The sequence below is a fragment of the Arvicola amphibius genome, chromosome 10 (genome assembly GCF_903992535.2).
Source record: "Arvicola amphibius chromosome 10, mArvAmp1.2, whole genome shotgun sequence".
Classification (NCBI taxonomy): Eukaryota; Metazoa; Chordata; class Mammalia; order Rodentia; family Cricetidae; genus Arvicola; species Arvicola amphibius.
The window spans coordinates 96,686,877-96,701,821 of NC_052056.1; the positions used below are offsets into that span (position 1 = coordinate 96,686,877).

Consider the following 14,945-nt stretch of genomic DNA (forward strand, 5'->3'; position numbering starts at 1 on the left):
TTGGTATCTAATGAATAGAACCGTCCATTCTTCTGTGAGGTGACAGTTTATCTGGGCATAGTAGTGTAGGATGATAACTCAGTACTTGGCAGGTGATATCAGAGATTCTCAGATATCCATTGTTATATCGTGATTTTGAGGCCAGCCTGGGGTACATATGACACTGTTCTTTTTAATATGACATTGTTTTAAAGACAACCAACTAGTCAATCCAATCCAAAAGTGAAACAAAAAAAATAACCACACTCTCACACACATACAAAAGTTCTTGCTTTTCTCTATTTTGGGGAAGCGAGTGATTTTTGAACTTTGGTGGCTAGAGGTGATGAGCAATTTGATGAATGCCTATAGTCCCCCATATATGAAGACAACCAATGTCATCTTGATTTCTGCATTTTCCTCACAGAATCAGCTGGCATCTGGAGTTATGGGATGCAACCTCATAATGGACTTTATGTCAAGCTCCACTTAGGGTTCCATCTCTTGATACAGCCCTTAGAATAATGGATTTTTCTGGCTGAAAAAATCCTTGTTTTCTTAGTCTTAAAGGGATCTGCAAGAATTAAACAAACACAGTAAAAGCCAAGCAATGAAGGGTCACCAAGCGCAGAATCGAGGAAGAGATTCATCAAGGATAAATACTCTTTACATGCACATGAAAGCTATTTTTCTTTCATTAGTTGTCATTTCTTAGAAGGCAATTTTTAAAAAAATATTTGGGGTCTGCAGATAAAGATCAAGCCTTCATGCTTATAATTCAGGCATTCTCCTGAATGAACCACTCCTCAGCCTCTGCATAAGATACAGTCCCCCAACCCCTGAATCCAGAAGCTCCAAACCTCAACAGATACCACAAGTTATTTGGCTCATAGAGTAGATTAAAAAATGCGCATATTCTTCTCTGCATATAGATGGTCCAAATTAAGAAAACCAAACTGTATGTAACTTATTGGGGGAAGCACACTGACCTGAGTTTCCCTACAAGGCTGGAAGGAGAAGTTCTGCAGGACTCTGACAAGAGCAACTTTTATGCTCATGAGAGCAAACCTCATGCCAAGGCAGTTCCTGGGTCCACTCCCAAAGGGCTGGTATGAGTAAGGATCAATGCTGTCCTGGTTCTTCTTGCTGAACCTGGTCCCATAAGAATAGATGAAGACAAGTTAATAAAGCAAAAAATTCGTAGCAGTGTTTGATATCTCTTACATACACACAGCCTTAGTAGGCAGGATGCTACTTGCCTGGGTTGTTTGTGGAAATTCTGGTTGGGGCCTTTTTAAAAGTTAATTTTTGACAGTTTCTTAGCTGTATACAATACGCTGTGACCCCATTTCTTTCATTCCATTCTTCCCTACTAGTCACCTCCTACTTTCATGCCTCTTTGTGTGTCTTTGAGTGTGTGCGTGTGTGTGCACGTGTGTGTGTGGTGTGTACTATCCACATACACACACAAGGTATTTTTTTCTTACAGGAAGTCACTGATACTATGTGCCTACAATGGCAATGGCCATGTCTCGTCCAAGAGACAGTGTATTGCACACCTCCCCACCTGCTAGCCACTACAGTCTGTCCTCCCTGCCTTTCATGATGTTTCCTAGGCATTGGAGTATGAGACATACTGCAGAAATTTTAGGCTACAGGCCTCTCCCTCTCTCTTTACCATGGAGAAGCTTATAGTCATTATGATATGACATCAAAGATGTTCAAAAGAACATTTATTTATTATTTATTTTTGAGATAAGGTCTCACTGTGTAATCTTGGCTGGTTTGAAACTCTCTATATAGACCAGGCTGGCCTCGAACTCAGAGATCTACCTGCCTCTGCCTCACACATGCCAGGATTGAAGGCATGTGCCACCACACCCAGTTTAAGAAAATTCATCCTTAAACAAGTAAAGTGCATTTAGCCCAGTGACATGTTTATAATCTGACATACAAAAATGAGACCAATAGAAGAAAAGCATGTTCTTGCCTCAAGTAACACTTCTGCTGGTCACATGCCCATTGGGTTCAGAGGGCAGCACAACTGGAAGTATGTTATTGGAAGTTTGTTTTCCCTTTGCCTTGTATAATTCTCTCCTTTCCGCTCAATTCTTTCTTTGACTATTTTCCCAGTCTTTCTTTTCTTCTTGCTAGCTCCCTTCTTTCTTCCTTGACTCTCCTTCCCTTCATCCATTTCCTTCTCTGTTTCTTCCATCCTTTCCCCTACCTCCCTGTATCTCTTTTCTTTTCTCTCTTTCTTTTCTATCTCTCCCTTACTCCCATCCCTTCTTTTCTTCTTCTGCTTCTGTTTCTTCCCCAATCTTTTGCTTCTTTCTATTTCCCTTCCTTCCTTATTGAGTATTTAAGTCAGATATCTTAGAAAATATACAAAGCCACTCCAGTTTAGTACCATCAATGTTTTTCTTTAAACGTGTCCTTGGGCATTATATTGTCCTTGAGACAATACATTTTATTTAAATTTGATATCTTTTAAATATTTAAGAGAAGAATAATGATTTTAGAAGGGTGATAATTGTTATGTGGTTATGTATTTCAAACTGTACCATATATTTCAAAGGAGATTATCAAGTATTTATAGATTGTATGTTATACATACATACATACACACACATTCTATGTGACAGCTGAGAGAGAGTTGTGGGTGATGTGTGTGGAGCAGCTGACATGGGTGAATGGTTGCTCAGCACATAGAGATCCATTTAGAATGTTGTACACATAATTTGTATCTATTACTCTTGGGCGCTTGTCAACCAGTCTCTCTAGTAGACTTACATTAATATTTGGATTTTTATCAGTGTTTGGAGTATTCCATATACGAAGCAGGCATGTGTTATTTGTTTCATTGTTAAAAATACATCATAAATACAATCAATGATTCATGTTTTTATAGTCCCAATACTACAGGAGGTAGAATTGCTGAGACTGAAGGGAACACAGAAGTCATCTGGAATGCATCAACCCCTCTTGAAACGCTCAGTAAACATTATGGTGGCAGCAAGCATGCCACAACCCCTAAGGCATGTATTCTGACAGTAGAAAATCCATATCAGTACATATCTGGATCATAACTCCTTTGATTTTTAACCTCAGTGCTAAGACTTCTATTCTCTGCTTTGGCTACCAAACAGGAGATCAAGAAAATAGTATTTTTAGATTTAAAACTATGACTGAAGGCTGACTTTGACTCCAAAATTTTCAGAAGCATCTGCTTGAGGCATCTCCCATGAAGGAGGTTTCTAGACGAGCAGGTGACTTGGCCTTAGAAGAGTCACTAAGTATAATGAAGTTGGGCGGGATTACAGCTAGAGACAGGAGTGTGAGAAGCCATGGGCTCCACTGTCTTCTGAAGGGCTGTTGTAAGCATAATGGAGGAGGGACTCCAGGCCCACAGTGACACAATTGCAGCCATAATAGAAGATCCAGGAGGCAATGTCTAGTCAAGTGGGAGATGCACATGTTCTCTCAAGGTGATGGGGACAGTTAATGGGAATGGCAAGGAAAGTCTGAGATGAATAAAAGGTATATTATAAAACATGAGTGCTGAGAAAATAATGGCAGATGATATACTTGAAAGTTTACATAGAAAAACAGGCAAGTAGAGATACAGAGACACAGACAGACAGATTGTTGTTTCTAAAAGCATATCTTTAACACCAAGAGACAACAAACCATGCTTCAATTAGTCCAGTCTTGGATAGTTTCTCTTTCCAGGGTCTGTGTACCTTTCAGGGCGGAACTCCTCAGGCTCTGGCCAGCACTTTGGGTCTTTGTGAAGAGCAAAGGTTGGTACTATCACCACAGTCCCTTTGGGAATGAGCACCCCATTGATTTCAACATCTGCCTTACAGATCCTCTCAAGTCTCCCACCAACTGGATACAATCTGAGAGTTTCATTCACGACCATGTCCAGATACTCCATCTGCACCAGGGCGTCATATGTAGCAGGTGCCTGGATGAAAGGAAAGGGAGAGTGAGGGAGAGAGATTAATGAATTAATATTTTGAATTAATTTTCATATATGGAGTATTGCAGAAGTGTTTGGAGTTCCACAGAATAACTGCTATTGATAAAAAACTTTACCATTTACAAAGTATTTCTTTTTCGAGATAGGGTTTCTCTGTGTAACTGTCGTGGAACTATCTCTGTAGACCAGGCTGGGCTCAGACTCACAGAAATCCCTCTGCCTTTGCCTCCTGAGTGCCAGGATTATAGGTGTGCACCATCACCACCTGGCATTTTAATAACTCACGTTCTTCAACCTGTTTAATAATCCATCGAGAAGCAATCCTTTAGGATAATCCCAATCACAGGGTCTTGAATCCTCTGCATTACCATGTAATACTTTTTCTTTATTATGTCAGGAACCATTACTAATAGATTATGACAATTACACTCAACAACAACATGCCACAGTTAGTGTTATCTTTCTGCAGAGAGGTCACATATATATGTGAAATTCTATAAAATACAGATGAGAATCAATCGATGACCCGAATATTAATCCACACAACTTCGAACACCTGTTCTTTGACAAAGAAGCAAAAACCATCAAATTGAAAAAAGAAAGCATATTTAACAAATGGTGCTGGCATAACCGGATATCAACATTAAAAGAATGAAAATAGACCCATATCTATCACCATGCACAAAACTCAAGTCCAAATGGATCAAAGACCTCAACATAAAGCCAGCCACATTGAACTTTATAGAAGAGAAAGTGGGAGGTACACTTGAATGCACTGGCACAGGAGACCACTTCCTAAATAGAACCCCAGAAGCACAGACACTGAGAGCAATAATTAATAAATGGGACTTCCTGAAACTGAAAAACTTCTGTAAAGCAAAGGAAATGGTCAACAAGACAAAATGATAGCCTACAGAATGGGAAAAGATCTTCATTAACTCCACATCAGACAGCGGTCTGAGTTCCAAAATATACAAAGAACTCAAGAAACTTGTCATCAAAAGAACAAATAATCCAATAAAAAACGGAGTACAGACCTATACCGAGAATTCTCAACAGAGGAACATAAAATGGCTGAAAGATAAACTTCCATAGCTACTACAGCTTATCAAAGAAGCCCCTTTTTACATCAAATGGAGATCATTGTAGGAAACTGGACACAATACAGAGATCAATGGATCATAGATACATCTACACTACAGTTCCTGCACTTACAGCTCAGGGAACATGGGGAAGATGAGGTTGGTGGAAAGATTGTAAGAGGAAGTTTACTGTAAAACAGTCTTTCTTAGAAATGGATGCATAAACAAGACCAGAACAGTGGTAATATAAATGGACTTGTGAATGGAAGGAGATAATCTCACATGGTTCCACTCCTAGGCAAAGAACTTCAGGAAACTAATGACTTTTAGAGGAGGGAGAATTAGCCTCTCTCAGGAATGAACCCTCTTATTGGTTGTCAAATACAGACTATTTACATACACAAACAACAAAAATGAGTTCAGCAGATTGTGTGTATGTGTACATACATAAAAACATGTGTATATATTTATGCAACAATAGTAATCAAAAGGGGGTTATCAACTTGAGAATTGGGACATGGGAGAGGTTTGAACCATGGGCTTGAGGAAGAAAAGGGCAGGAGGAAAAGTGATGCAATTCTTTTCAATTAAAAATAGTCTAAAATTAAATAAAAGCATGCAACATGGTTGTACAGCGAAAAGCAAAAACAAAAACAGTTAAGTGATCTAAGGAGGTATTAACAGTCTCTTCTATACTAAAGACAACAAAAGACAGATAAAGCCATTGCTATCAAAATGCTCAATTCTGACCCTGGTAAAAATCACAATGAGAACAGGATCGATCACTCAGTCCTATTCTCTATTGCTGGTCCAGCCTTCTGGCTGTTCCTTCAGGGCTTCCTGTGAGCTCTGAAAAGAATGACAAACCAGACAGCCCACTCCACAGACTACATAACCTCATACCCCTCAGCCTCTCAGTTTGGGTAGAGTTGTAAAGACCAATGTGGGTAACTTGTGACTATTACTTTATGGGACTTTTGAACAGATTATAATGTAGGGTTAAGAGTTTGACTCAGGTCACCTATGAGTGGAGAGAGATGTGTGGGGCAGAGCTAAATCAGTCTTCCCAGCTTAGCCCAGCCAAGGCCAGCCACACTCAGACAACAGTGTGAGAAGGCAACAGCACACTCCACAACATCAGCAGAGCTGACAACCCAGACACGTGAGTAACCAATGCTCACACTTCTACGCCACTGTGATTTTGTGATTGTCTCTTGGTAGTTTTTAATAACAGATAATGAATGAAGATGTACCAACGTTTATCTATAGAGATATTACAATCCTAAAAGCAGTATCTGATGCCTGTTTCCCACTCACTATCTCTTCAGATCTTTCTTAAATAGATCTGGAAAAAGAATTTATGCTTATTGCCCTGTGCAAAGATTCTCACCTAATGTGAAAAAGGGCCATATTGCCCATTCCAGGTCCCATATCCTCACCTTATTGGGTAGAGCAATGTCGATTTCATCCTGCAGTTTCTTCTGGACATCAGGGTGAGTGGCCAGCAAATACATGGCAAAGGAAAGAGCGCTGCTAGTGGTCTCGTAGCCAGCGAAAATAAAGAAAATAGACTGGGCCACAATCTCCAGATCAGATAAACCTGGAGGGAGAGGGAATACAATTTATTTTTACATTGATTGATTGATGTATATACAGAGTCCAGCAGGCCAAAATATGTGTTTTGAAGTTAGAGGAGAACTTGCAAGAATGAATTCTCATTTTGTACCGTTTGTGTCTTGGGGCTTGAACTCAGGTCTTTGGGCTTGGGAGAAAGTGCCTTTATACCTACTGAGTCATCTCATTAGTCCAGGACATACATTTTAGGTGAAGGAGGTAAGTATAAATCATGGTTTAGATGAGGAGCAACCCAAAGAAAGGTTACAAATCTCTAAAGAGAACATAAAAAACAATTCAGGGTCGTAGCAGGTTTTTTTTTTCATTTCCTGACAAGGGGATAAAATGAAAAAGTCATTTTAACATAGTTTCCCTAAGGTCTGTGTTCCTCTTGTCCACCTGCTTCTCACCCCAACACCCTTAACGGCACCATACTTTTGCAATCTATAGAGAAAACATGTCTACCTAGTACAGCAGTGTCTTTAGCACACCTCTGGGTGACTGGGCATGATTATAGAAAACATCTACATGTTTTCTTCAATTTTTAGTTCCTCTTTTTGCAAGAATAAAAAATTTCTAAGCCGGGCGGTGGTGGCGCACGCCTTTAATCCCAGCACTCGGGAGGCAGAGGCAGGCGGATCTCTGTGAGTTCGAGACCAGCCTGGTCTACAAGAGCTAGTTCCAGGATAGGCTTCAAAGCTACAGAGAAACCCTGTCTCGAAAAAACCAAAAAAAAAAAAAAAATTTCTAGTACTCCTTTACAGACAGGTAAGTATGGCACATTTAAACTTTAATTCTGTTTAATTCAAAAATTATTATATGTGCATGAATGAATGGTATATGAGATATGCTTGTGTTTGTGAGTGTGCATGTGAGAGTACACTAGTATTGTGTGTATACTGTATGTGAGTGTGTATGAGTTGTGTGTGTGTATGTGAGTGTGGTATGTGTGCATGTATATGAGTGTGGTTTGTGTATGTGGTGTATTCGTATAAGTGCTTGATGGTGTTGGGGGCAGGGGCAGGATGTCTCACAGATGTCAGCAGAACTGACTATCTAGACACTTGACTAGTCATTGTTCACATTTTTATGCCACTGTGATTTTATGGATGTCTTCTTCTGTCATTTTCTGTGTTATTTCCTTGTAATAGGGTCTTTTACTGACATGGAAGCTTTCACTGTCAGCTGTACTGGCTAGACAGAGAACTTTAATGTTCCCTCTGTCTCTTTCTTCAGATGCATGGGGACACATGTCCAACCATGCCTGGCTTTTTATATAGTTTCTGGGGATTAAAATTTAAGGTCTTGTGCCTGTGTAGCAGTTGTTCTTAACTATTGATTCATCTAGCCAGCCCCAAGAAATCTATTTTTATAAATAAAATAGGGAGTAGCATTTTTCCTTAGAAAAAATGAAATTATTCTTGATAAAATATAGCTTGAAGCACTTTGAATAAGCATTCAATACAAAGGCTTGAGTGTATGGAACATTAATAGATCTGTGAACTAAATACACTTTAGGTAATCCAAGTCAATGGTATTAAAAATACTCAAAGTGTAGTCAGTGGACTCACAGCAGTTAGTGAAAGTGAACTACAAAGTCTCAAAGCAAGCTTACATTTCTCAAACCAAAATAACAACTCTGATGCGGTGTGATGTTTTCATGAACAATCTTCCTTGATAAGCTAGAATTACTAGTCTTCCCAAACGGTTGATAACAGAAGTTATGTTAATTAAGAAGCTACAGGGGTGGTGACTGACCTTATTCTAAACAATGAACTAGTGTAGCTGGAGAAAAAACAATGCCAGAAGGAGGAGCATTGAGCGTGGACCATACAAAACATGTGTTCATAGAATAAGGTTAGCAATGCTTATTCAGTCACTGCTGAATATCATCTGCTTTGTATTTCCCCCTCCCCGCTCTGCTCAAGGCTTTAGCTCAGGACCAGACAGCTCCTGAAAACAGTTGCTCTCCCTCTTGGGTTTTTTTTTTAGAGTTAAGTATTTTTTTTCTTTTTTTCATGTTTGATAGCTTTATTTTTTATATTATTAAAAATTTCCACCTCCTCCCCACCTCCCATTTACCTCCCCCTCCCCCCTGCACTCCCCCTCCCTCTCTTGTCCGAAGAGCAGTAAGGGTTCCCTGCCCTGAGGGAAGTCCAAGGGGAGCTAATACCTATACTCCTTAATGTGTTTCACAAAATAGAAACCCATGAGTCATTGCCAAACTCCTTTTATGAAGCTACAGTCACCTTGATACCAAAACCACATAAAGACTTAATCAAGAAAGAGAATTACAGACCAATCTCACTCATGAACATCAATGCAAATATTCTCAATAAAATACTGGCAAACCGAATCCAAGAACACATCAAAAAAATCATACATTATGATCAAGTAGGCTTCATTCCAGAGAGGCAGGGCTGGTTCAACATATGAAAATCTATCAATGTAATCCATCATATAAATCAACTGAAGGAAAAAAAAACCATATGATCATTTCATTAGATGCTGAAAAAGCATTTGACAAAATTCAGCACCCCTTTATGATAAAGGTCTTAGAGAGACTAGGGATACAAGGTTCATTCTTAAACATAATAAAAGCAGTATTCAGCAAGCCGACAGCTAACATTAAATTAAATGGAGAGAAACTCAAAGCCATCCCACTAAAATCAGGAACAAGACAAGGCTGTCTACTCTCTCCATACCTCTTCAATATAGTACTTGAAGTTCTAGCAATAGCAATAAGACAGCAAAAAGAGATCAGGGGGATTCGAATTGGAAAGGAAGAAGTCAAACTTTCGTTATTTGCAGATGATATGATAGTGTACCGACCCGAAAAACTCCACCAAAGAACTCCTACAGCTGATAAACTCCTTCAGTAACGTGGCAGGATACAAGATCAACTCCAAAAAATCAGTTGCCCTTGGGCTGGAGAGATGGCTCAGCTGTTAAGAGCATTGCCTGTTCTTCCAAAGGTCCTGAGTTCAATTCCCAGCAACCACATGGTGGCTCACAACCATCTGTAATGAGGCCTGGTGCCCTCTTCTGGCCTGCAGGCATACATGCAGACAGGATATTGTATACATAATAAAAAAATAAATAAAACTTACCTTTGACAGTATAATTAGGACAGTAGATTGTTAGGGCTCATGTAAAACTAGCTGTAAATGGCCGAGAAGCACAGAGGCTGAAACACAAAGGAAATACCGGAGCAGAACTGCATCACCACATACTTGCCTATGGTGCGTACTTGAAAGTGGAAGTGAGGCCAGACCCTGTGAACCCCAGAAGACTCAGGGAAAGCCGTAAGACACAGAACGCAAAGTCCTCATGATACAGAGTCCACGTAATGCTGTGGAGGTTGTAGCCATTACTAAGGGGATGTTAGTTCCACAGAGTCCACCATTCTCAACTACAGATGGCCTGAGACAGACAGAAGGAAATGATGTAAAACACAAAGTATGGGAATGCCGAGCAAGCATGGCAACACCCCCTGGGGTCATCAACCCCGAACAGTTCATCTGAGTCACACATTCATTAAATCTCAACATTATCTCTTCTTTAAGAATATCAGGACAAAGGTATTTCTGTGGCAACTTTTGGCCTTATCAACAAAAGTTTTATTATTTAGACTGTATTATACATTCCTCACTAGGCAATGCAAAATTAATTGATACGATATGTAGCACCTAGCTTGGTTTTCAATGCAGCATACTTCACAGTCAGTGATCATAGGATAGCGCCAAGAATTATCATCTTGTTTCATAAAACCATTTGTCGCTGAGATTTGTGACTTTATTTTGAAAATCAATCAAGTTATTAGCAAGAGTTTATAAACACTTGCTGCCTGATTAATGATGTCCAAGAGACTAAGAACAAAGAAAATTAGAGAGTGTGATTTATTTTGTTTTCTGTAATTACCACTGGCTCTTTTGGTTGTTTGTACTATTGTCTATTATGTCTTATGTGTTAAAGTTAAAAATATTCCTAGGTGTGAAGTCACACATTCACAAGCTAACCCACCACCATACTCCATCCCTTCTATTTGATTCACTCTTTCCTATTCTTCTATGCCACCTTAAATCTTACTTCCTCTATTGAAGTTCTCTGTTACATAGATGCTCCTTCCACTTAACCCTTATTTTAAAACCAACTACAGTTCTAAAAACTGTAAGTACATGTACAAGAACCCATTCATTTAGTTTTTACCTTCCCTATTCATATGTAGTCAATCCATTTGTAGTCAGAGTCTGATAGTGTCCTTAGCATTTGATGTGTTTCAGTAAACATTTAGGTAAATGAAGCAGAAGGAATGATACACTGACCGAGAAGTCCATATGACTAGTACTGATATAACTAGAACTTGTTAACATTGATTAAGAGAAAACAACATGATAGTGTTGAAATTTATGCTGCTTTATGGTCCATGTCTACTTCCAGGTGACATAAAAGTATGTGACAGGGTCCATATATCATCTCATCTCAGCATTTGCTTAGTTGTTTGTAGCTGTAAATACAGGATTAGAAAATCTAACCATACTGGAATTTTCTGTTTCTGCAGAATTAAGAAAAGGGCTTCATATTTACTGTCTCAGGTATTGAACATGCTTGGAGTATGTTTTTGAAAGCCCACTATGTGATTAATTAATAACTTAATTACTTAATAATGTAATAACATACTTAAGAGTATGCTATGGACTGAAGGTATTGCAGTCAGTCCTTTGAGTAGCAGTTGAAGCACTATTCTTCAGGAAGAAACTCCTTCTATATCCCCAGGATTCCTCTGGCAGGGCTTAACCTTTGGATCAAAAGTATAACAGTAGGAACAAGAAAACTAATATTTATGATGGCATACAGATCTGAGTGGCCAAGTGCTTTGTTTTTATGTTGTGCATACATAATGTGTTGTCCCAGAGAAGTCCATCTAGCTGCCTGGGTGGCAGCTTCACCTGAGTGTGAGAACTTCACATTGACTGTCCCCTAAGACTGGTGCTAGGTCTACACTTATAGTGGTGGTGTAAGGATAAAACCACTGTTTCGTTCCCATGTTGTCAGCATACCATTCAAACAGGATTGCTGCATGCTTATTGCAGTAATATGTATAATATATATATAAATATATATAATATCTTGTTTTGAAATAAAATAGTTTTGTAATGTCTCATAAAAATCTTGTAGGAATCGCTAAGTTTCTGATTATAATATTTTTTTAGATTTTATGGCCCCAGGAAAAATGTTTTATTAAAATACTTAAATTATGGGACAAAAAAAATCAGTTGCCCTCCTATACACAAAGGATAAAGAAGCAGAGAGGGAAATCAGAGAAGTATCACCTTTCACAATAGCCACAAATAGTATAAAGTATCTTGGGGTAACTCTAACCAAGGAAGTGAAAGATCTGTTTGATAAGAACTTTAAGTCTTTGAAGAAAGAAATTGAAGAGGATACCAGAAAATGGAAGGATCTCCCTTGCTCTTGGATTGGGAAGATCAATATAGTAAAATGGCAATTCTACCAAAAGCAATCTATAGATTCAATGCAATCCCCATCAAGGTCCCAACAAAATTCTTCACAGACCTTGAGAGAACAGTAATCAACTTTATATGGAAAAACAAAAAAACCAGGATAGCCAAAACAATCCTATACAATAAAAGTACTTTCAGAGGCATTACTATCCCTGACTTCAAACTCTATTACAGAGCTACAGTAATGAAAACAGCTTGGTATTGGCACAAAAACAGGGATGTTGACCAATGGAATCAAATCAAAGACCCAGATATTAACCCACAAACCTATGAACACCTGATTTTAGACAAAAGAGCTAAAAGTATACAATGGAAGAAAGAAAGCATCTTTAACAAATGGTGCTGGCATAACTGGATGTCCCTCTTGGGTTTTAATCTGCACAGTAGCTCAGCTCAGTTAAGCACTAAACAGTTAGGCACTGAGCAAGGGGTGGAGTGGGACCTCTCTGACATTGTAAATTCAAAACTGAAAAATAAACAGTGGAAAATGAATGTTTGCAGGGTTTATAGAGATCTTGTTTGCTAACTATGATGTCTGTGGTGTTCTCAGTGGGAAGATGGCCAGTCAGATTCTTTGTCCTAGTGAACATAAAACTTATGTTCTTGTTTTGGTTTGAATGTCAAGTGCCCTCATAATCTCATTTGTCTTCTCAATCTCATTTGTCTGGACACTTGGTCTCCAGATGGCAATGATGCTTGTGAAGAAGGCTGTAGCTTCCTCACAGGAACTGGGTTACTGGGATGAGTTCTTGAGTTTTGGTAGCCTGACTACACTTTCTGGTCACTCTATGCTGTTCCTATGACCATGCTTAGTTCCATGTGTTGTAAGTCTCCAAAAACAAATGAACTATCAGCTTGAACAACAAGTCACACTAGACTCTCTCTCCTTTAGATTTATGATTCTCACAGCAACAAGAAAATAGCCAGTGCATAAAAGTAGAGATGCAAAAACTCACAACTCTGCTCTCTCCTGTAGTAGCCAAGCAGAAATATAAAGCTGTTTAATTTTTTTTTTTGGTTTTTCGAGACAGGGTTTCTCTGTGGCTTTGGAGCCTGTCCTGGAACTAGCTCTTGTAGACCAGGCTGGTCTCGAACTCACAGAGATCCGCCTGCCTCTGCCTCCCGAGTGCTGGGATTAAAGGCGTGCGCCACCACCGCCCATGGATCAATATTTAATTATCTTAAAAAAGGAATTAGGAGTTCATAAGCAAGGGCATATATACTGGACACATGTCTTTGATTTTGTGTTTCAATGTAAATTATGAAGGGAAGGGAACAGGATTAATGTATGATTATGATTATGTTGGAGAGAGAGAGAAAGAAGAAGGAGGAGAAGAAGAAGAAGAAGAAGAAGAAGAAGAAGAAGAAGAAGAAGAAGAAGAAGAAGAAGAAGAAGAAGAAGAAGAAGAAGAAGAAGAAGAAGAAGTTAGAAAGAAGAAGTTGGAAGATAAGAGTGGGGAAAGAAGAAACAAAAGAAGCAATGTTGGAAGACAGAGAGAAAAAAAGAAACAATAAAACAAAATGATAGTGTTAGCTGTCTCCCCCTTACAATGGGACTCCTAGCTGCGTAAGATAGGATGGAATTAGAAAGCCATCATTCTCCAACTATCACTGCAGTGGTTTCCTCAAAAGCCATCCATGATGAGAAAATGAGTAGGCGAAAAACTAGTAAGAGTAACGGCACATATGCCTAGTCTCAAGGCTTTCTCCACATGTTCCTTATCTGCTACACAGGAAATCAAAGCTTGGCTATAAATCAAGGTTTCCAATGACCATCACCACTGTGGGGCTGTTCCTCTTGCTAGATGTCTGGATACAAGTCTCCAGGCAGAACTTTTGATTCAGTGGGTCTAGACGAGGCTCAGAGGGTATTTGTTCTGTGGTATGAGATGCGGAGACCACTGATGACCTCCAGTTCTAAATTGCATGTGCATGGCGGCCTTCAGGCTTTGAACACAGTAATAACCCTGTGCTTTTAGAAAGTTCCTCTGGCTGAATATATAATATCCACAAACATGTTATTCTGTAATTTTCAGACATATTCATCTGCCTGGGTAACCCCTTGCCTATTTCCAGAACAAATATCTGTCTTTGTGGTTCCACATCAGTAGATACCGTCTTTGCTTACCATGATGAGACTCTTTGTCTTTGGAATTCTGGGAGTTGATCATCAGCTGAAGAAAATCCAATCTTTGCTGAAAGAAAATAGTTTTGAAAGGTGCAAAGTCAGTTGTGTGGTCAGAGAGGGTCACAAGTGCAGAACTAGCCATACTTCTGATAATATTTATTTAAGACCAGAAATCTCACTAGAGTACCAGATCCAGTGGTAAGCACATATGTCCACATGTCAGCTTTGGAAAGCAGCATGCTTTTTTTGAGTGTACTCTGGCTATGTATCCAGCAGCTCTGGTCTTTGCTATCCTTGACCCTTTAGGTCCTCAACAGTCCTGGTAGTCTCCTTCCATTCACATGTGTGCTCACACAGAAGGAAGTTCTGGACTTCAGACTACGTCCTTCTATCTGAATACCGAATCCTTTCCATATAGAGGAAACTTGTGCCATTTCCAGATTTCACCGGTAGTTTTGGGTTGAGCATCTTGAAATGTTCCAACAAGTAGCATCTGGGGGTTTATCCAGTCTTGCCCCTATGATGGTTGGACATCCTTATTCTGGAACCCAGAATGTATGTAACAAAGCCTGGGTAATGGGATAAGCCTGGTGCTCACTTCAAGCCAGAAGAAGCTCAAATTTAGTTGAGAC

At 39.3% G+C, this 14,945-nt stretch overlaps 1 protein-coding gene across 1 annotated transcript in view; it reads right to left on the reverse strand.

Moving 5' to 3' along the window:
- Positions 1–261: 261 nt before the first annotated feature.
- LOC119824438 (cytochrome P450 3A9-like) overlaps positions 262–14,945 on the reverse strand; it is a 69,186-nt gene continuing 54,502 nt past the window's right edge. The window contains exons 12-16 of the mRNA XM_038344565.2: positions 14,314–14,380; positions 6,486–6,646; positions 3,723–3,949; positions 969–1,131; positions 262–553 (exon numbers count right to left, since the gene is read on the reverse strand). Of these exons, the coding sequence (XP_038200493.1) occupies positions 458–553; positions 969–1,131; positions 3,723–3,949; positions 6,486–6,646; positions 14,314–14,380 (714 nt within the window). The 3' untranslated portion in view covers positions 262–457. The remainder of the gene's footprint in view (positions 554–968; positions 1,132–3,722; positions 3,950–6,485; positions 6,647–14,313; positions 14,381–14,945) is intronic.